The 23,201-nt window shown below is 38.1% G+C and overlaps 1 protein-coding gene across 1 annotated transcript in view; it reads left to right on the top strand.

Annotated features, from left to right (window-relative positions):
• Positions 1 to 23,201, top strand: part of NPAS3 (neuronal PAS domain protein 3) — a 1,100,928-nt gene that overhangs the window by 981,691 nt on the left and 96,036 nt on the right. Inside the window, exon 7 of the mRNA XM_036769637.1 lies at positions 10,163 to 10,281. Coding sequence (XP_036625532.1) covers positions 10,163 to 10,281 — 119 coding nt within the window. The remainder of the gene's footprint in view (positions 1 to 10,162; positions 10,282 to 23,201) is intronic.

Here is a 23,201-nt window from a genome sequence, read left to right as displayed (position 1 = left end):
TCTTCCATCCTTGAAAGTCAAGCAACTTTATTTAAACTTGCATGTGCACAGAGAGCTGAGAGACTCCCACCTTGTATCCTTTGTGTACAATTCACCCAGCCATCCGAATCAGCTCCTTTAGAATTGTTCTGGTCTATTGGGCAAGTGTGGATACATTTGTAAATGTTTAGATAATGGATTAAAGCCTAGTAGGCTGTAACATTTCTAAGGGGCTTTTCAGAGTTAAATTTTTCCAGTGATAAGTCTCTCAAATATCAAATCTTTATTATTTTCCCTCTAACAGGCTGAAACATTTGCATTTCCCTGTGCAGGTAGTTTACAACATCCCAGCCTTAAAGACCTATCTCTTTGTTTGATTGTTTAATACTTATCAAGCATCCATAATGCTCAGTATATGGTCCAGAATGACAAATGGTACCCTCCCTGCCTTTTGGTAGCTTCCTTTCTAAGATGCCAAGGTTTTACAAGTGGATTTTTTTTTTTCTGTGTCGATTACAATTCATTTTACTTGTGTTTCCTTTCATTTGGGTTGTCTTTTAAAGATAGCTTTTAGGGCTTTTTCCGAGGTAGGACAGAACTACTATTCTGGCCCATCTAAGTGGGAAAGGTTCCCAGAAGGAAAAGCATCTTGGATAAGAAAAAAAGATTAGGCTTAGGAGATGGGAAGTAGACATTCATTCTAGACAAAGGGCCCAGTGTGGAAAGAGCCGGGTTTGAGAGAAAGATTGCTTAATAGAAACAAAGGGATTGGACTTGAGAACAAAGAAACACAAAGTTTACTTTTTAAAATTTTTCTTCAATATTTCTCTGAAAGTTAACTTCTGCAGATTGAAATCTGTAGGTCAAGTTTTGACTATGTGCTATTTATTCTGAAGTCATTCATTCCAAAATGCTACATTTTAAAATGGAAGTTACAAGTAGCCTGAACTGTTTTCATGCCTAGAGTATGGCAGTGATGGAGAAGGATTCGGGAGAGGGAGGACAAAGCAAGGGATAAATGCCGTGGAAATAATTTTGTTTCACCAAGAGAGGTAAAATACCAAATAGCTTCTGAGTCCTCTAAAATCCATCATGGATGTTTGCACTTTGGTTTGTCTTGTGTATTATCACCATGGATCTGAGCACGAGGTATATGAAGGAAATGATTGGCTTAGTCAGTGAACTGAAGAAAAGAAAGGAGTACATTTAACTTCATATCATAACAGCCTCTCTCTATTCAGCCATGCTGTTTTCAAGAACAGCCTTTTTCTCTATAAGGATTCACATTTTTCTCAGAATTTAGATTTTTCCAGCCACAAGCCACATGGAGAAAATGCATTTTTTCTCCTCTTCCACTTATTAAGATTTAGTACTTAGGAATTAATTGTTATGCTAACGTCTTTATTAGTTAACAAGCCCAAAGAAAGGGCCCTTTACAGTTTTATCCATACAGACTTTCAGAACCCTGAAGATCTGGTCAAACTGTTGGAAGTCAGAGCTACCCTGGGTTTGGCTCAGTGCAAGCTGCAAACTAGATTAGGGAATATTTCCACCCCCATCTCACTGTCTTCCTCCTCACTCCTGCCAAATACCAAATGCCAAGCAGGTTGGAGGTTTTATATCTAGTCCAAACACCTCAGATGGAGAAATTGAGGCCAAAGGAGGCTGTGTGACTTGTCCAAATTGACACAGACAGCCAATAGCAGAACTGGGATATCAACTCAGGTCTTCTGATTTCAAACCCAGGATCCTTTCCGCTGGACCATACTATATTCATTGAGCATGTTTAGTAATTTTCCAGTTATATCTGACTCTTTGTAACCCCTTTTTGTCCTTTCCTCAGGCCAAAGAGATACTGGAGTGGTTTGCCATTTCCTTCTGCAGCTCATTTTACAGATGAGGAAACTGAGGCAAACAGGGTTAAGTGACTTGACCAGGGTCACATAGCTAGTAAGTGTCTGAGACTGGTTTTGAACTGAGGTCTTCATGACTCCAGGCCCAGCCACTCTTCCCACTGGGCCACCTAGCTGCCTCACTGAGTATAGTTCCATAGATAATATATTCAGTTCCCTGGTTCCCTGACTTCCCTCTTATCATGAAAGATAAGGACTCAAATGATCATCGCTGCCTCTCTTAAAGCTGTTACTTACGCAAGTACACCAATCCTGGATTAGCCCCATGGTCCTCAGTACTGGTATAACCCAGAGCTAGGGTGAGGCATTTGTATACCCTAGAGAGTGTTTGGAAATTTCCTCCCTGTCACGTTTGAAAATTGTGTCCATAAAATTGTAAGAAATGGGAGGAGAAGTTTTGTTTCCACAGAACTAAAGGTGTACTTCCCCCCCCTTCCCCACCCCAGCTTTAGCAGAAACCAGGCCTCAAGGTCGGTCAGGTGAGATGTCAGAGGCTTGTATGCATGTGCATGCTTTTTGAGAAGGCAGTCTGGGGAATTAGAGAGGCCAAACCACTTGAACCAGTTCAAGCTTATCTAGGGTCTGGTCTTGGTCAAGAATCCAGGCCTACTGATTTGCATAATTTGCATATGTTAAAGAGGGAAAGTAGGGGAAGTAAAAGAATATAGTTTAATCCTAAACTAAGACAAGGAAAATCTAATTAACTTCACTTTTGCTTCTGTATCCTTATTATCCTACCTGTACAAACTGTATAACTTAGGAAAACTATGTAAAAAATAAAGATTGTAAACTAACCGTAACTCTAGCAGGAGTGGAGGGAAGGGTTACCTCTGCTCCTGCAGCTGTATCGGTGTGAATGTTCTAGTGAGCATTACACAGGCTCTCTCGAGGAGCATAATAAAATGCTTTCCTCTGCGAGAAAAAAAAAAAAAAAAGAAAATTGTGTCTATATTTTCCACTCCAGTCAGCTTGAAGTCTTTAACTATAATACATGGAACATGATGTCACAAAATAAATGCTTCTATGTTGTATAGAGTAAATATTCAGAAATTAAGAAGTCATATATTTAAATATCGTAATAAAATACTTACCAAAATTAGGTATTATGCCAAACAGGACTGACCTTTGATTGCTGTTGTTGTTTGGTTGGTTTTCATTCATGCTTTACTCTTCGTAAGATACTAGAGTGGTTCGCCATGTCCTTCTCCAACTCATTTTACAGATGTGTAAACTGAGGCAAACAGGTAAAGTGACTTACCCGGGGTCACACAGCTAGGAGGTGTCTGAGGCCAGATTTAAACTCAGGAAGATGAGTCCTCTTGACTCTAGGCCCAACACTCTATCCATTGTGCCACCTAGCTACCCAGAGCTTTGATTATACCATACCTGTAGTGTTGTGATCATTTTTAAGTACCATATTTCAGGAGTCATACTGACATATGGGGTGTGCCCAATGCTAGAATAATTAAAATGGTGAAGAGACTAGAAATCACATCACAAGAAGAGTAGTTAAAGGAAATGAGATGTTTAGCCCTATAGGAGAGTTGAGCTGTGAGGCAGATGGAAAGTCTCAAGTTTCAAATAGATTCAAGGAGAACCTGAATGACCATTTTCAGGGATATAGAATCCACTGGGAAGGAAACTATCTTAGATCAGTGGGGTCACACTCCCAACAGAAATGGGAGCCACTAAACCAGTATATAAGGACTTAGAAAAGCCCATATTAGCATTATCTATGTTCTATTGTATTTTATTTATTTTGTTAAATATCTCCCAATCACATTTTAATTTTGTTCCTGGTACTCTAGCAGCACTGTATTTACACCTTTAGTCTTAGATGACCTTTGAGATCTCTTTCATTTCTATAATTCCATTATTCTATCCTTTTGCCATTGTTTAACCAGGCTTTATATTTCTAATTCCTGTACTAGCCCCCCTAGCCTAGAAATCAGTCTCTCCAGAGTACTTAGCCACTAATCGTATTCAATGTTTGGAGAATTTCCTTACTAACATAATTCAGGGTTTAAGAATACGTTTTATCTAAAATTAAGTCGCATAACCTCTCTGAGGTATTTGTTGATAAGAGTCTAGAGACACATTTTGTAGAGATTGTTGAGGTTGAAAAGATAGAAGTAAATTGCCATGGTTGGAGAAATTGTTACTCTGGAAATGTCATGATATGTCTCAATGAACTTAGAATATCAGCTCATGGCCTGATGGAGGTGACAAATGTGTTGTACAAAACAGGAGTAATTTAACATTTACTTAGCCAACTCTTAAAACTAGAAAGAGAGGTTGCATTTTGGTGTATTTTTCCAGCCTTGGAAATAGGCACAAATAACCCTTAAGCAGTCCCTTCCATACTGAAGGTACCATAAAAAGAAGGGTATATGGTACTCTGGAAAGAAATTTCCTTGGTGAAACTGCTTATTTTGCTAGAATTTCAGCTTTGAAAATATGGTTATTTCTTCTGAATTCAGAACCTTCTTTTTCTGATAAAGTCATATTTGGGTTTTATTGTTATTATAAATAAGCCCCAAGCTTTACCCAGTTATTTGCCTCATTTGGAGATTGTTGTAACATCATCTGTTTTGTGTTAAGTATTCACGTGTACCATGTAGGATACAGAGTTCATGGCATGGTACATTTATAATAAACAGGTGGGTATTGGCTTTTGCATCCTGAGAAATGCTTTTCTGCTTTCCATCCTTCCTTTTCTCTTTTCTTTCTTCTTTCCTTTTTCCTTCCTTTCTCCTTTTCTCCTTTTTCTCATACTTGTTTCTTTGTTTAGCCTTCGAAAAAAGAGAGGAATACAAATTAATCTGTCCCCACTCCACAAAACAGTTCTAAAGCATTTGCTCTTTGTGCTCCATTGTATTGGGCAAGGCTAAAGACCAACCTGCTCCTGCAGAAAAATTGGGGCTCAGTTTGCCACGTATCCTTTCTCAGATAATTAGTTAATAAAATCTCCACATTTGCCAAATGTGTGAATTTCTTAATATCAGCAGCTATAGGCAATGTATTAGGAATGAACATCCTTCATTTAAAGATAAATGCATAAAGCATTTGGGAATGGCAATATCATTAACAAATAAATCTGATGCATTTCCAGTACTTGGGCTCTTGGTATTGGACTGATACCCATTATAGAATCTTCAATAGATACTAACTAATAATGCAAATCATCACACTTACCTGTTAACTATATTGTAACTTTTACAGTGTGTGCAAAAACTGACTCTTCTAGCCCTAAGAAAATTCCAATTTATTGACATTGAAACCTTTGAGGTTTGCTCTTTTTCTTTATGTAGTTGTTTTCTTGGGTACCTTCCAAGAAGTTAAGATGGGTGTACTCCTGGACTCTGAACTTTCACCCTTCCTTCACTCCCTGAATTTCTGTGTGATCCTAGGTAAGATGATTAGTTTCTCTGTAGCCTAGGTCTTTTGTCAGCGGGAGCATGTAATGGTATATACTATAGCATTTTATATCTATAAAGCTCTGTAAAAGTATTTCCTGGTCATAAACTTGGTTTAGTGTCTTTATTCTATTACCTGGTCTTCTGGACACATACCCCCACCCCTGCTGCCCTACTCATTCCCCCAAATCTTTTTAACTATCACAGACACCCATCAGGACTACTTGAAGGGTACAGTTATATCCTTATTGCAGGGGTTAGGCGCAGGGTGCCCCTGTGTTCTTGAAAATCTGTATAAAATTTTTTGGCCTTCTCTTCATACCAGAGAAGTCTGAATTTTTTTGTTTTCTTTTATGGGGTGTTTACAGTACCTTATTGTAAAATTTGTGTTAAATATTTGCTCATAGGCTCTGTGTCATCTACTGGCCTTCACATGTTGTCTGCAGCTTCAGCAAAACTACCCAAAATAATCCCATTTAATTTCTTATGCTGACCCAGGATATATTGAAACCATGATGGGGAAAGTTGGGATGCGGAAGGGATAACTCTATTTCCTCCCCTCTCCACAAAGACCCTTAAGCATAAACTCAAAGATTTAGGGACAGAAGGAGCTACGCAACTATCTGATTTTACAAATAAAAGAACCCAAGGCCTAAGAAGTGATTGTTTCCAGCTCTTTCTTTTTCTTAAAATACTTTTTCCCTACTTAATATGCATTTATTTTTTCTCTCTTTCCCCCCACCTCCCACAACCCCCGCCACCATTGGGAAAAAACCAACAAAATCCTGTAACATAATCATACCTGAGTAAATTAAATTTTAATTTCACAGGGAAGATTTGAACCGCCATCCTCTGAACCCAAATCCAGCCCTTAACATACTGTACCATACTGCTGCCCTCGGAATGGCATTCTTTACTTGAGTTTAAAAGCTTCTCTTCAGAACCCAGTATTTGTTTGGGCCTGTGAGATGTAGATCATACCCTCTTTCACATGAAATATCTTATTGCCAGCTGTTGGATAAATGGAGAGGGGAGCTGTTGAGGGGGAGAGGAGAAACCCTTGAGGAATGTGTGCAGTAAATGCCAAATCATAATTCCAAAAGCTTCCTATGCTGCTTGAGACATAAAACCACCCCAAACCATGGGAAACTGTGGTGGTTTTAAGAAGGTTTTCTCAGAACTTGGGCTCTTTGTCCTTGTCTATCCTCCCTTCTCTTTTCTCCTCCCTCCCCCACAGAGTACCAAGGCTGGAAATGAAAGCTAGAACATCCACTTAGGCTTTGAGTCCTTTGGCTTCAACTAGACTGAGCTATGGTTTTAGCACTGGTTATACGGGGTTTAATTAACATTACCTCCATACGTTTAGATAATTACTATTGCAACACAGTGGGACTTGTGGTACTTAAGGCCTCAGTTAGGGCATAATGTACTGGGCTGCCTCTTCTGCACGTGCCAGGCTCCAGCATAGCATTTCTTCACTCAGCAGGAAGCACCCATGCTGTGGTTTCAGATCTGCCCTGTAAGTATTATACTGTAAAGTACCACATAATAAAAACAATCATAATTGCTAATGATGCCTGAATTACCCACACATCTAATATCTCCGTGGCTTCTTGGTTGTTGGGTCAAAAGGTACCCAGAACCCTGACCCTGAAAACATATTTCACATCTTGGGAAAGTTTCATTTCTTCTCAGCTATTGCAAACATGATATTGCTGAATGGAACAGAATTTCTAAGGCTAGGTTTGTGCTATGGATTCTGATGGCTTCACAGTAGTTTGAGTCTCTAAGGACTGGTACCAATAAACGTGAAAGGGACCAAGGTAGATTGGCATACTTTTCCATTTCCACCAGTTTGAAAAAAAAAAGCTATAAATTAAGTCTAACCTTAAATGTATAATCTGTCCTTGGGAAGAAAAAAAAAAAGGATATAGCATCTTCAAGCTCTCAGCATCCCTTACGAGAAAAAATTGGTTCTAAGGGTCTCTGATCTTGTGTTTTAGTAAAATAGAACCGCACGGCTGAGTGACAGTTCTGATCTAAAGCATTTACGTTTAAGTTTTGATCTCTCTGCTTTTGATTAAAACTAATGAGCTCATTTAATTCAAAATGGGAATCTCTGATAAGAGAAATAAGGTTGATGTGATTGGATTAGAGGGGCAAATTAAACTCTTAGAGCAGAAGTTTGTGCTTATATAGTGTATTAAAAAGCTGTTGGCGTATTATGGCGTGTTAGATGATGAGAAAAATTTCATAGTAATTCATATTTAATCAGAAGAAATGAAAGTACTAAATATAACATGGCTCGGCTTCTCCCTCAAGTGATAAAGAGCTGTACATTTAAAATGACATCGGATTCCAGCTCTCTAAAACAAAAAAAAAGGAATGAGAAGAAAGAAAAGAAAACCCTTAAGGAAGACACTAGAGAAAGGGGCACTCTTGCCAGTGGTCTCATCACAACAGAATGGAAATGCCATAAATATGGCAAAGCATAGTCATAATAAGACAAAGACTCTACAAGAGGAACCCTAGATCACAAATATCTTCATTTTCAGTGTGTGACAGATCATATTCTTGCAACACAGTCTCAATTTTGATGTAGAGAATGAAAAAATGGAGGTTTCTTTTCCTTAAAAAGATAGGGTCTTTATAGAAACATTCAAAGGCTCTATATAAATATAGATACTATGCATCTTAGTGTATATATATGCATATGTACACATGTGTTTGTATATATACATATACACACAAGTATACATACACACATATATACATATGCACACATACACAGCTATATGTTTTCCCATACAGATTTACTGTCCCTAACAAGGGATAGGAAAACATGATTAAAGAAGTCAAGAGATTTTAGCATGAAGATTCTAGGTCATGTTGACTGTAAACACCACAGATTGAAGTGATTCACACACACGCACACACACGCACACACACGCACATTATTCCATATATATGTAGTTATTATTCCATATAGATGTTTGTATTGTATCTATAGCTATGGATATAGGTATAGCTATGGATGGAGATAGAGACAGATACAGATGTAGATTATAGGTACAGATATAAATAAGTTGCTTCATTTCCTGCTGTTACAATCACTGTGATCTGGAATCTTCATGCTAAAATCTCTTGACTTTGTGAATTATGTTTCTCTACTACCATGGGGAACAATGGATTTGTTATTATGGTATTCCTGAGAAGACTTTGGTGGTGGGCAAGGGTACGGGGGAGGGCAATAGTGATTCAGTTGTGTGTGGGAGAGTGAATTTGTACTTTCAAATTAACAGTGCTTTGACGATTTTGTGGAGAAAAGTCAAAATGTACAGCCTCTGAACACTTCCAAAGCAAATAAAAATAACATGTGATAATAGGAGATGCAATGTGACTGGGACACCAAAGGCAAGTTTCTTTGCATCTCAGTGCCCTAGAGAGCTTTTTAAGAATGTAGGCTGCAGATCACATGCCAAATCTGCCTTTGCGGAAGCAGTTTCTATAAAGGAAGTTACCTACATAAATGAAAATTACAAATCTGGACCCTAAAAGAAAACGAAAAGTAATAGATTGCATTTAAAGATTGCTACCTTCATTTTGTTTGTTTGTTTGTTTAAATAAGTGAGGCCATATTTCTGAAACCTGATCATTGATCTAAGGCTAGAGGCCATGCAGTCTATGCTGTTTGTGCAAAGACTTTGAAAGTTCAGCACCTCAGAAGACAGAGCTCATTGAGGTGCAGACAAATGTGATCCATTCTATCTTCACAAAATATAGATGGAAGGAAGAAGTCAATACCTTGCCTGAAGTAGGCTAGAACTAAAAGACAAAATTGTATTTTCTAATCAGTGAAAGGGAACTGAAGGGACTCTGGGTTGTAGGAGGGCTGTCAGGGGCAAACTGCTTGCTATCTGGATTGTATTTCTGTGACTGAGTGTGGGGCAATATAAGGAACATTGGTTCTGGAGTCCGAAGACTCGGGTTCAAATTTTACCTCTGATGCTTATTACCTCTGTGACCTTGTGTAAGTCATATATGCTCCCTAGACTTCAGTTTCTCCTTCTGTAAAATGAAGGGCCTCAGAGGTCACTTCTAACTCTAGATCTATGAACCATAAGCCTTGTCATATTCATATCGCTCCCTAGAGTTTGTTTTGAAGATCATCCGGTTGGAAAGGTAAAAGTTGTCCTATTGGTTTATCCAGAATCAATGATGTAATTTATCCCTTTAAAACCAAAGAAGTGATTTTCAGGAAAAAGCAGATACCCTCCCTGCCATGCTATCCATTTTATTAAAGGTTTAGTGGTTCTTTATGGTTCTTCAGGATTTACAGACAAGCAAAGAAAGCAAGATAGAAGAAAATTCCAAGAGAAATTCTGAGAGGGATCCCTTCTTTCCCTTTTTTACCACTGCTACCCAGATACTCATTATTCTCACAGATCAGCAAGTCTGTGTTTTTCTTGTGGACTCTGAGGGTGGGCAAGTCACCCATCCCAGAACTATCAAAGCCTCAAGTAGCTTTACAATTATTTCTTTATTTTTTAACCCTTACCCAGGATATCCCAGGAAGCTGGGAGTTAACAAGCAGGAAATTTTCTTGATAAAGAGCCTGAAAAAGAGTCATTCTGAATGTATGTATGTATGTATGTGTGCATATATATGTATATATATATATATATATATATTTGCAAAGTAAACATTTTCTAAATGAGGTAAATTGATTACAACACTCTCAAACATCTATCAGTCATTTATTTTTAGTGAGCTCAAGCATCGCACCTGAGCAATAGCTCAGAGGAGATGTGTACAAATCTAAATCATGTGTGTATGTATTTTTGTATCCCTCAGTGGAATCAACAAGCCCCAGTCTACTAACCACTGACAACACCCTTGAGCGCTCCTTTTTCATCCGAATGAAATCGACTCTGACCAAGCGCGGAGTTCACATCAAATCGTCGGGATATAAGGTAAGCCCGGCTCCGGATTAAGAGACATTTCTATCTCTAGTCAATCCTATGTCATTTGTGGTTGGTTTTTCTTGCTGTTGTGGATACATATTATACGCCTGGTCTTGAGCCGCACAAAAGCTTTTTAATTACACTCCAACCTCCCTTTGGGGACTCATTAGACCAGTCAGTCTCACTTCAGCTTTTGCTGTTATATTGAAGTGCCCCATGTAATGCCCTTTCTTAAAACACTTCTCTATGATAGTCTCAGTACTATAGAGAATAATGGGAGTGCAATTTAATAGAGAAGGTAAGCTCAATTAATATCATTCTTTTAGGTCACTGTTATAAAACCGCTGCTCTTGGGAGGGAGGCCAATTCCCACCTTCTACATCTCTTACCACTTTGTTGTTGTTTTTTTTAAATGAATGTTCCCTTGATGCCTTTTTCTTACATCGCTATCATTTTCCACACACCAGGCTAATAGACCCCTTCCCTTGTAACAAACTATGCTAAAGCAAAACAAATCAACATATTGGCCACATCTGACAATATATTCCTCATCACGTACCTAGAGTCTACCACTTTTCTATTGAGAGGCCTCTCATTTTCTCATCATGGTAAAGAAACAAGCTCTACAAAGAAAGGTTTACTATACTAATAATATCCTGGTGCTCTAGGAAGTCACTGGGGCTCTTTGCCTAAAACATTTTGCAAGAACTTGTGTGCATGCACACCCACACACATAAAGAAGATAATTATCTGAGAGTTGAAAAATACATTTTGAAACTGTCATTAAACGTTCCATAAAAGCCCACAATGTGCTGTTGAACTGTGTTCAATAAACTTATAAACTTTAGATGTGACCTCTACCATTGTGACAAATGCATGTAAAGTCATAGTGATCATTCTTATCGTTTTAAAGTTAAGAATAGGAGGATTCTGAGCTTAGGAAATCAAACGTTGCCATCACCATAGCAACATAAACTAAGCCTACCTAAATACCTGTGAAATTTATGAGATGCCTTTGGCAACTTGAATGGTATCTATTTTGACAACACCTTCGCTGGTATCTTGCATTTTAGAGGTCAAACAGAAAGTTCCATGATATGGATGTGCCCAGTATCATCTTTCTCAATTTCAGAATTTGATGACTACTAATACCTCAGTTCTGTAAGCTCAACATAACATAGTGAGGGATTTTACTTTCAACAGATCATTATTATCAGGAATTAAGATTTACTGTCTAGGACTCAGAATCTGGCTCTATCCCTGAACTTCAGAAGATGAAGAAAGGAAAAAAAGTAATAAGTTTCATGGATGGTTAGAACTCTGCCTTTAATGGGACTAGCCTAAAATCTGGCTACCATATGTGAAACAGTCTTTATCTCTAATTGACTGAAATTTAACATGAGCTCAACCTTTACGGGGTCAACTGAACTAGCTGTAGCTTTTGTTGACATAATTTTGGAGTTTCATTTTGGCTTGAGAAGAGGAAATCATAATCTCTTCTTTAGGGACAGTGCAAAAGTTTCTTCCTTTGATGTTAACTGTGCCTCTGCCCAGCTAAGCTTTTAACGTTGAGTTCAAAATTGTATACAAATAAGATCAGTGCTATTGTGAAGTGCCAGGAGGATGGGAAAAATGCATTACATCTCTTTCTGCAAGACAGTAACCTGTCCGTGACTTTCCATGTTGTAGAATTCTGATCCATGCCTTTCAGTAAATTGCCACAGAAAGTACATCCAAGGCTCCTGTAGATTTCTTAGCGTTGTGGGAGTAAAGACTGTTTATCTCTTATTCTCACTATGTGACTGACCCATTGTTTTGGTCAAGAAAGCTAGAACTAGCTTTATTGTGAACTAGAATGTGTAAAACTAAAACACTGCACAATTAAGATTGTAGATCTATGAGAGAGTCTCCATGGTCTCTTCCATCATAAAGTGATAGAATTTTTGTTATTGTCCCAAACCCATCCTGATAGTTGGAACTTCCCTAAGGTTACTTCAAAGACTTTCAGCATCTTGTCTTCTTGCTCTGAAAACAGTATTACACTCAGCTTGTTGAGACTAAGTCCTTCCAGAAAGTCTTTTTATAGAGAAACTTCAGATTTTTTTCTCTTAAAATCATATCAATCCCACACACACATGGAATTCCATATTTCCCCTCGTTCCCATCCCCAAATGTCCTTCCTTAATTAAGCTGATTTGGGTTAGTGGCAGGGTTGGTGAGGCCACACTGACATGACACAGCTAAATAACACCGCTATTTATTTGCTCATTCTCAGTAAGTAAATCTTGGGGCATATAAAACATTCAAATAAAACTGGTAATCATCCTGCCACCACATAGTAAACACAAATAAAAAGAAACAATGATGATAATTTCTCTGTGCTCACTACAATTTATTACCCTTGCACTCTAAGTTTTTTTTTTCCCTTAAAGAGACAAGATGTTAAGCACTGCCCTATGAGAATAATTTTTGCCTTCAAATTTTACTAGGCATTTCCCACATTTAAGGTCTTCCATTTCCTTTTCATCCCTTTCTTCTATATTTTTCTTTACTTTCTTTCTGGTCTTAGCAAACGTTGTTCAATTTTTTTTTCCACTACAATCTTTGGAAATAGGTGGCACAAATAGGTGGCATTTCACAGATGAGGAAAATGAGAACCAAAAAACTTAAGTGACTTGCCTGGTAAATATCAACTCTGAAATTCAAAAACCCTGGTTTCCTGGCATGAAGACCTCAGGGAGTTTTCTTCCTTGTTGTTTGGTTGTTTTTGGTTATGTCCAATTCTTTGTGACCCCATTTGGGGTTTTCTTGGCAAAGATACTGGAGTGGTTTGCCATTTCCTACTTCAGCTCATTTCATAATTGAGGAAACTGAGGCAAACAGGGTTAAGTGACTTGCCCAGGGTCACACAGCTAGAAAGTATTTGAGGCTGAATTTGAACTCAGGTCCTCCTGGCTCCAGATCAGCACTCTCTCCGTACAACCACCTAGCTGCTCCTTAGTTAATGTTACTTTCTCTCATTTTCCAAAGGAATTGTGGGGGAGGGGAAGGGAAGAAGCCCTCTCACCAATGTTTCATCTCATAATTACTTTAGTAAGAAAGCTCAACATTTTAAAGTTAATATCTTCCTCCCTCCCCTGAATTAGCCATATATTTAGTGTTTTCTCATGGCATCATACTTCTCTCTCCAAATCTTTGTACAATAATCATTACAGCTAATCCCTTTATCTGCATCCTTGAAATCATTTCATCTCATCTCCTATAGAACTTCACTAGAGCAATCTCATATACTTTAATATATCTTAAACCTCTCCTTTCTCCACTGACTCCTTCCCCTAATTATAGGACTACAGGATCTGTTACAGATGGAAGAGAGCTTGGCAGTCGATCCCCTCATTTTGCAGATGAAAAATCCAAGTGTCAGAGTTTAAGTAGCTTGTCCATGGTCATACAGCCATTAAGTATTAGAGACAGAGTTTGAATCTGTATCTCTTTACTCCAAATCCCATGTTCTTTCAACTACACTATGTTGCCTCTATCTCTCTCTGCATTTCTCTCTCTGTGTCTGTGTGTGTGTCTCTCTCTTTCTCTCTCTCTCTCTCTGTATATATGTGTATATATACTTATATATATATATACATATATATATATGTATATCTTCCTAGTCCTTCAAAAAAAAGAAAGAAAGAAGCTTTCCCTTGTATCTCCCTATCCAGCTACCACCAGTGACCTCCTAACGACTAAATTCATTGGAACCAATGCCATTGAGTTCATACTTCTTGACTTCTCAGCAGTATTTGATGCTATTGCCCATATACTCCATCTGAATTCTCTTTCATCTTTTGACTTCAGAGACACTATATTTTATGGCTATCATCCTACCAATTTAACCAATCCATCATTGTCTTCTTAGATGAATACCAAGATACAAATGCCTCATCCTAATCTTGAATCCTTGAAGCAGATGTTCTCAACAATGTTTCTGTTCTTGGTTGTCTTCCCTTCCCTTTCTACATTCTTTCCTTTAGCAATCTCATTAATTCGTTTGGCATTAATGATCATTTCTACATAGACAATACTCATATCTATCTGTACCTCTAGCCCTGAGTTCTCTTCTGACTTCCAGACCCACATTCAAACTGCCTATAAGCCACCTACTGAATATACTGTTGTTAACTTAAACTTAGCATGTCTAAAACTGAGTCCATTCTTCCTTCCCAATCTATTCCTTTCTCACTTCACTATTTCCTTAAGTGGCACCACCGTTCATTTAAAGTTTATGTTGTAAGTAAATATTATCCTTGGCTCTTCCTTTTCTCTCGCTTCCCATAACCAATCAGTTATGAAGCCCCATCCATTCTACATCTATTATATCTCTCTAACCAATCACCACCTCTCTATTTCTATCATATGGTACTGCCATTCTCTCACCCGGGGTTCCAAGTAACTATAGCATGTACAGCAGCCACAACCTGGTAAGCAGTCTTGGCAAAAAGGCTAAACCAGGTTGAGGGTAGCTAACAGGCTCCAAATCCATCAGTGAGTGAGGGGACACCTACCCCAAGCATGTGAAGACTTCCCCCAGCAGAATGGGTAGATGAGAACAATTTGTTCTGATAGCCCTGAAGGTGGCTGAAACAAGCTCTGTAGAATGCTTAGAGTTTGGCAAAACATCAAAGAGGACAGAATCATCTGCTGCATCCTGGGCTGTCACCAGTTGTCCTGACTTTTGTCTTTCCACTGGACTTTGATGACTGTAAGAGAGAGTGAGGCTGACAGTTTTTGCACAGTTCTGCTTCACTTAAATCCAATTCACACACAAATCAAGACATCATTCATGTTGTGATGTCATTGGTCCTACTTGAAAACGAAGGATGAACAACATTGAACACCCTTTACATGTTCTATGCTTCAGTTAAACTATAAAAATCTCCACTTACTAGACATACCTTGAGCATTTCTATATCAAAGGCAATGTTCTTGATTTCCCCTGTTCTCCCTTCTTTGACCACCTGCAGAATTTCATCCAGTCGTCTGAAGGCCAACTCAAATTCCCTCTCTTCCATAATGTCTTTCCTGAGTTGTTCCCCAAACCCAAATGGTAACAATTTTTCCCTCAAAAGACCTGATATAAAACTTCATTATTTTGTATCATAATTATCTGAACCTCTTATTTGACTATATATATCAAGAGGGCAGTGTCTTTTCTAAACTTTGTAACTACTCCAGCACAGTGTTGTACATACAGTAGTTGCTTAAAAAGTTTGTTGAATTTAATTGATCAGCGACTTGAACTCAGACCCCTATATCTCTGTGAAATAAACAAGATCTTATCTTGATGTGGACAAAATAGTGAATAAAACCCAAAAAGCTTCTTTTTTGGAGAGGGGAGGATACTGGGGCTCCCAAGCTGAAAATCCAGTGAGCCCCTTAGAGATGACTGGCGTGAAAGCCTTGAATGGTTCTGCTCCCTACCTGAGCAGGTGTTCATTTCCTCAGGCAGGCCGATGGCCCCCAGCTCCCAACGGGACTTACTATATTGGTTTCAGATTTAGTACATACACTCATCTGACTCTAGCCCTCCTGCAACTTAGAACTTCTTAGCTCCAGCAATCCACCAGGCTCACTAACATGCTTGGCTCAGCTTTTTCTCTTTCAATTTGGTGGTCAGTCTTTATGTGAACTTTTTTTTTGGCATCCTTCTCTTTTGTCCATTGATTTCATAGTTAGCATGCTATATAGAAATACTGTAATTTTCTTTTCTTATAAGGGACAGAGAAAGGCAGTATGAATAGGGGTTGAGCCTGGTTGAGCCATGGATAGAGGTTGGGATTTGAATTCAAATCCTGCCTCTGAGACATAGAAACTGTGCTTCATTGGACAAGTCACTTAATCTCTTGATGCCCCCCAGACATCTTTCTAAGTCTATAAATTACATACATTTTGCTGACATGGCCTGGATCATTGGAGGGTGTTCAAAGAAGGAACAGGTCTGGCCAAAAAAAGCAAATGATAGAATGATCCCTTCCAGTAGAACTGAGTTCATATGTTTTTTATTATTATTCCTACACTGTAACAACTTGTATTCATTTCCAGTTTTCAGAAAATAATTATAAAATGAACCCTAATATAATTAATTCACAATCAAAATTTGTGGGGAAGGTACCCTATAAATTGACCACAATGCTTCCTTTTGCTACTACCCTCTCTTTCAACTCCTTTTCATAATCATATATCACAAAATGGCATATTTGTGCTTTCCCTCACCACATTTTCTTCCTTGAACCTTTGGAATTTGGGTTTTATCCATATCACTTCAGTGAAACTGCTTCTAACACCATTTGTTGAACTTCTTGCCATTGGCACAAAGTGGGAAGGAATAATCGACATTTTGGACAATAGAATCAAGACCCAAAAAGAGTCTGATGGGTAGAAATAGCACTGGCTCTGAATGAGTTCAAATCCTAACTCTTAAACTACTACCTGTAGAACCTTGAGCAGATTACCCTTCCTAGGCTTCATTTTCCTCTCATATAAGATGAGACGGTTGGACTAGATGACTTCTGAGTTCTCTTATAGATCCATAATCTAATGTACTTTGGACCAAACTGAATTAAATAAAATTTGATAGGAGGAATATCAAATATTATACTTGGGTTCAAAAAATTGAATTCTAAAAATAAAAAAGCCAACTCTGAAGTCAGAAGTCCAGGTTATGGAAGACAACACTTTGTTTGAAAAAGATCTAGCTAGGGGCAGCTAGGTGGCACAGTGGGGCAGTATATAGAACACAGGCCCAGGAGTCAGGAGGACCTGAGTTCAAATGTGACTCAGACACTTGATACTTCCTAACTGTGTGACCCTGGGCAAGTCACTTAACCTCACTTGCCAAGAAAGGAAGGAAGGAAGGAAGAAAGGAAAAAAGGAAGAAAAAGACCTAGATGTCTAGTTGACTTTAAATCCAATATGAGGTAAAAAAAAAAATGTATGTCAGCCAAAGCTGCATTTGGAGGAGACATGGTGTCAAGGACCTTCTTTTGCTGAGAGCATATCCGGAGTATGGAGTCCAGCTTGAGGAGCACATTCTAGGAATGACATTGGTAAGCTGGAGAGCATACAGAAGGGGACACTCAAGAGAACAGTAAATGTCATGAAAATCGCGCCAAATGAGAATGCCTTGGAAAACCTAAGTATTTAGCCTGAGGAAGAGAATACTTAGACAGAACATAGCTGGCCTTGTGGTATTTGAAAGGTTGCTGTGTGGAGAAGGAGTTGGCCCCACCAAACAGACCTAGAAAAGATGGGTAGAAATTTCAGAGAGACAGATTTTGACTTGAAGAAAAGAAAAACTTCCAAAAAAAAGATCTCAAAAGTTAAATGGGGAGAGATTCTGGGAAGACGGCAGAATATGTCAGAAAACTTTCGGCTTTTCAAATTTCCTCCACAAAAAAAAAGACAGAACATAGCCTCAGAGCAACAGAAATAAACACAGGGCAAAGCACTTGTCTTCCTAGGACAATTTGAGAAGACCCCAGGGTGGGTAGTACTGGAATCTTACTCTCATCAGGAATGGGTTAAAGAGGGAACAACACATAGATCTAGAAGGGTATAAAAGTCTTCTAAAGAAGGGGAAAGAGTGAGGGGAAAGGATAAGGGAGGGACTTTTGGATGGGTGGGTAGGTTAAGGAATAGGAGGGCAAGGTAGCAGGTAGAAGTAAAGCAGAGGAGTGAGGAGGGATAGGGTAAATAGAATGAGAAGGATGGTGAGGAAAAATAGGAAGGGGGAAAATACACAACAGACAATTGTAGCTTAGAATGTGAATGGGGAGAATTTACACATAAAACGGAAACAGAAGGCAGATTAAAATTTTAAATTCAACGATAAGTTGCTTTCAGGAAATATAAAAATAAGAGATACACACAAAGATAAAATAAAGGGCAGGAGTAGAATTTAGTATATAAAAAAGCAGGGATAATAATCATGATCTCAAACAAAATTAAAGTTAAAATAGATTTAATCAAAAGTGAAAACTAGAGAAACTACACTATGGTGTCAGCAATATTATTCAATATTTTCAGACCATTTAAAATCCCTAGACAGTATAAAATACCTGCACATATACCTTCCAAACAGACACAAGGACTATATGAACATAAATACAAAACATTTTTATACAAATACACTCATATCTAAATAATTGAAGTAATACTTGTTGTTCATGGTTAGGTAAAGCCAATATAATTTTTAAATGACAATTTTAACCAATTTGTTCAATGTCATCCTAATTAAATTACTAAACATTTGTTTTACTGAGTTAGAATAAAATAATAACAAAGTTCATTTGGAAGAACAAAAGGTCAAGAACTTCAAAGAAACCAGGTAAAAAAGATGTAAAGGAAGTAGATTCAGCAGTATCAGACCTTAAGCCATATTATAAGGTGAGAGCATCGTTGAAGTGTAAAAAAGGATAATTTCGATTATTTTAAATTAAAATTTTCTTATATAAATAAAATCTATGTAGCCTAGAATAGAAGGAATGCAGAAAATTGGGGGAAAACATTCATAGACAATCTCTCAGATAGGATGCAGTTGGGTTGGAATATGGCTGTGGTGTAGTAAATAATGAGCTGTGTGATTTAGAAAAACATGGAAAGACTCAGACTTAGGAAGGAAGATGCTATCCACCTTCAGAGAAACAGATGATAGGAGGAAATGCGCATGGTACGGTCTTACATATGTGTGTATGAGGGTCTATGTGTAAATATGTGTATGTTTATAGGTATCTATATATATATATGTATATGTATCCAAACTTAATTGTAGCCTTCTTTAGTGTGGTGGGGAGAGGGTGGAGGGAAAAATAAAGTAAAAAGTACACAGTAGAGAACAAAAGAAAACCAACAAGGAAGGAAAGAAAAGCTGAACAGCTTTGAGAACAATGTATAGTATGTATTATATAGGTTTTCTTGAAATAGAAATTTATTGTTTTATATTAAATCTTCTCTTATGGGCTGCTATATACATGGTAGCTTTTTTCCTCATTTTTGTATTGCTTAAAATTTAAAATGTACAAAAAATTAAATTAAATTAAAAAAAAGTTAAATGGGTTACCTTGGCAGATAGTAGGTGCATCCTTAATGGATGTCTTCATGCAAAATCAGGATGACCACTAGTTAGGTATGTGGTACAGGTAATTCTAGTTCATAAGTGGGATGATGGCCTCTCAAAGAAACCTCCCAGCCTTGAGTTCGTATGATCCCATGTGGCACTGGAATGAGCCTTTGTGAAAGTGTTAGGAGTATTAGAGCTAAGCTAAATTAACACCCTCAGAAGCCCAGCAAAATCACACTGAATTTCAGCAATCAATCAAGTATACTATAGTATTTCTTCCCTCTTACTGTGTTTTAAAAATAATCCTGTGAGTAATGTTTCTTTTCACCCCTGACTTATTTCTTGGCCTGATATATGTTGAAAAATGCTCCATGCTTCACTTTCTATAGATTAAATGAGGCATATGTCTACCAAGCTTTATTTCTCATCTAAAGGTAATATAGTACTTTATATTGAGAGCCACGTCTTCCTGTTAGAGACTTTAAGATTTTGTAATTAGCAGCTGCGTTGTGGATAAGCTATTTTCGTATTGTCCACTATCTCCTATTGCCCATGCTTTTCCTCTGCCTCGGTCAGTATAGATCATGAGCTGTTTTTGTCTCAGTGTTAGTCAATACTTTGATCATTAAATTTGTTGGAGGCAAACATGGTCAAATGAAGCTAAGATGGAATTTAATAGAGAAAAATTTGCAGTTTGTCTTTTTTAAAAATCCAGTAAAGGTACAGGATATAAGTGGCACGGCTAGACAGAAGTTTAAAAGGGGGGTTTCAGTGAACTGCGGGCTCAAAATGAGTCATCTGTGGAACGTGGAATCCAAAAATGCTTCTGCAATTTTAGGCTGCTATAAGAAAACCAGAGTGCATAGAACAAGGGTGGTTTCCTGGTCAGGCCAGGTAGTCAGTTCTGGATGTCCCGTTATAAGAATGATATTGATAAACCAAAGAGTGTCCAGACGAGGGTGTCCAGGGTGGTCAGAAAACTGAAAACCAAGCCATACCAGTATTGGTTGAAGGAACTGAGGAGCTTTCATTTGAAGAGGAGAAAATCTATACAAATCTCAGTAGTTACCATAAATACATTTATCCCTATTCCTGTTCCTCATTCTAACTTATAAAGGACTATCCTATCAGAGAGGGAATGGACTTTTTGCTTACCATAAGGGAAAACCTTCTAAAAATCGGGGTTCTCCAGAAGCAGAATGAGTTATCTTGGGGAAAGCTGAGCACCTTGTCCCTCTAGGTCTTGGAGCAGAGACTTGATACCCATTTGTCAGGCAGGTAAAAGAAGGAATTCCTGCTCAGGTATGAATTGGACTAGCTGCCTTTCGAGGTCTCTTTTGACTCTGAGATTCTGTGTTTTAATTCAATGTTTACTTTGGTTTTAGAGTTGTTTTCACTCTTCCTTCTGAGTCTGAAGTTTCTTAGGCACAGTAGAAAGAATAAAACATGTTTCTAGCATACCCCATGGAGTAAAAGGATAACAGGTGCTCATCCATCCTGATATGTCAGCAGGGTATATGACCCATCTTTATTTCTATGCCATCTTATTCAGCTCTTGCTGATTCTTCATGGCTAAGGAAACTTGGCAGGGGAACATGGATCTGAGGTTGCCCCTTCAAGTGCTATGAAAATGTCCCTTGCCATGTTTTCAAATTATTCAAATGGTAATCACCTTTCCCCAAGGTGCTTACCTTTCCCTAGTCTTCAAGAATGTTGCCCTAGCTTCAAAGGAACTTCTCAACTATAGGTTGGCATTTGTTTGATTTTTGTCCTCATTTTATTTGAAATCTTCAGGTTATCTGAACCCGACACTTTTATGACCTTACTTTTCATTGCTGCCCATATATCAGCATCATAAGACTCATTTAAATTACAGCACATCATTATTCTGCCTTCTTGATGAAGGCTAAGAAGAGATATAATATCAGAGATATTAGAAAAATAAGGAGCATCTGGGTCATCAACTCCATTGCTATCAATGGAGAATTGCTTCCTTTGGCATGTTTCTGTCTCTTTGGGGAGTTCCAGGTTTTTCTTGTAAACTACTCTTAAATGTTTATCTGTGCTACTGTCTCTTCTCTGATAACATTCTGTCTTTTGTCACTGCCCTGTCTCTGAGTAGATGAAAGAAGAACTAGCCTGAACCAGAAAATGTAAATAGATGGAAAGTCTCTGTGGTGTCTGAGTAATGACCGAGGCTGAAAGTGTCTCCAAGTTCTTTACAGAGGAAAGCTTCCAATGCCAGCAGTTCCTCAAGGCTATTATATATTACAACAGATTACTGAGGCAGGCTGTGAAATCTCCATCCCTAGATATTCTTAAGAATCAATAATCACTCATCTGGGACAATTTGGGCACAGTCCTCTTTATAGACAGGGGGTGAATGAAATGGATGCTGAAATCCCTTCTGTCCCTGTGTTTAAATGAATGTAGGGAATGAACAAGAATCAGCATGATGATGAATAGGGAGCCAATCTTGGAAGTCAGGAAGATCAGGGTTCAAATCTTACCCCTGAGATATAATAGCTGTGTAACATGGACAAGTCCCTTAATCCATCATTGCCCATGGCAGCTCTTTAAGAACAGAAGTAATAGGTAAGTGACCAGTATGCATCAGTGGAGGGAGTTTCCATAATGGAAGTCCTTTATATTGATGAAATCAAAGGTATGAACCAAGTTAAATAGGGATTAAAGAACAAGGAGAGTAAGATAAGGCCATCGATTAGGCAATATATTTGCTCCTATACTTGTCAAAATTGTTGGTGCATCCTACCTAATCTGAAGGAAAACTATAACAAAACCTTAATTACCACAATAACAAATTACATAGTAATTATTAACTTTACAAATTAGTCTCTGCCTTAATAAAGGAAACATCACATGGTTTCTAATCCCTAAATCTACATCTCATTGTTACCAAGTCAATATAAATATCAATATATCAAGGATCCATGATATCATAAGTATAAGAACTTCCAGACTGGGAAATCCCTCTACCAACTCAAACTGTCTGCAACTTAATCATTTCAGAGAGTTTTTCCATCCATCATTCCAGAGGAACAATGATGAAACATGCTATTCACAACAGAGAATCAGATTTAGAATACATGATAAGACCCACACATATGTATGTATATATTGTCAGTCATTTATTAATGTTTTTTAAGTGTCTACTATGTTCCAGTCATTGAGCTAAGCAATGGCGACACAAGAAGAGGCAAAAGATAGTCCCTGGATTCAAGGAGCTCACAGAATAATGTGATATACACAGAAGCGGACACAGTGACTGTATCTGAAAGAGTATAAAACGTTCTACAACCGTTGTGGGCTACCTTTGCCAAGAAAAGGAGGGAGACGCAGTTGTTCACTTTTTCTCTGAGGACAAAATTGGCACTAGTACTAGCAGTAGCAGAAGCAGTAGCCGTAGTAGCAGCCGTAGTAGCAGCAGCACTTATATAGCACATATTATGTGCCAGGCATCGTGCGCTAAGCATTTTTTTCCAAATATTACCTCATTTGATTGTTACAACAACCCTTCAAGGCATTATTATTATCCCCTTTTTACCGATGAGAAAATTGAGGCTAAATGACGTGCCCAAAGTCACACAGTTAGTGTCTGACGTCAAATTTGAACTTAGGTCTTCCTGACTCTAAGCTCCATTGCATCATCCATATTCAGCTCGGTTTTATTGTTCTGTTCATTTATATCCCCCTTGAAATTGTATATATTGTGGGGCAGTGGTGGCACAGTGAATAGAGCACCGGCCCTGGAGTCAGGAGGACCTGAGTTCAAATCCAGCCTCACTTACTAGCTGTG

The sequence above is a fragment of the Trichosurus vulpecula genome, chromosome 8 (assembly GCF_011100635.1).
Source record: "Trichosurus vulpecula isolate mTriVul1 chromosome 8, mTriVul1.pri, whole genome shotgun sequence".
In the NCBI taxonomy this organism is placed as follows: Eukaryota; Metazoa; Chordata; class Mammalia; order Diprotodontia; family Phalangeridae; genus Trichosurus; species Trichosurus vulpecula.
Note: the sequence above shows the minus strand (reverse complement) of the source record. Positions and strands in the feature narration are given on the sequence as shown.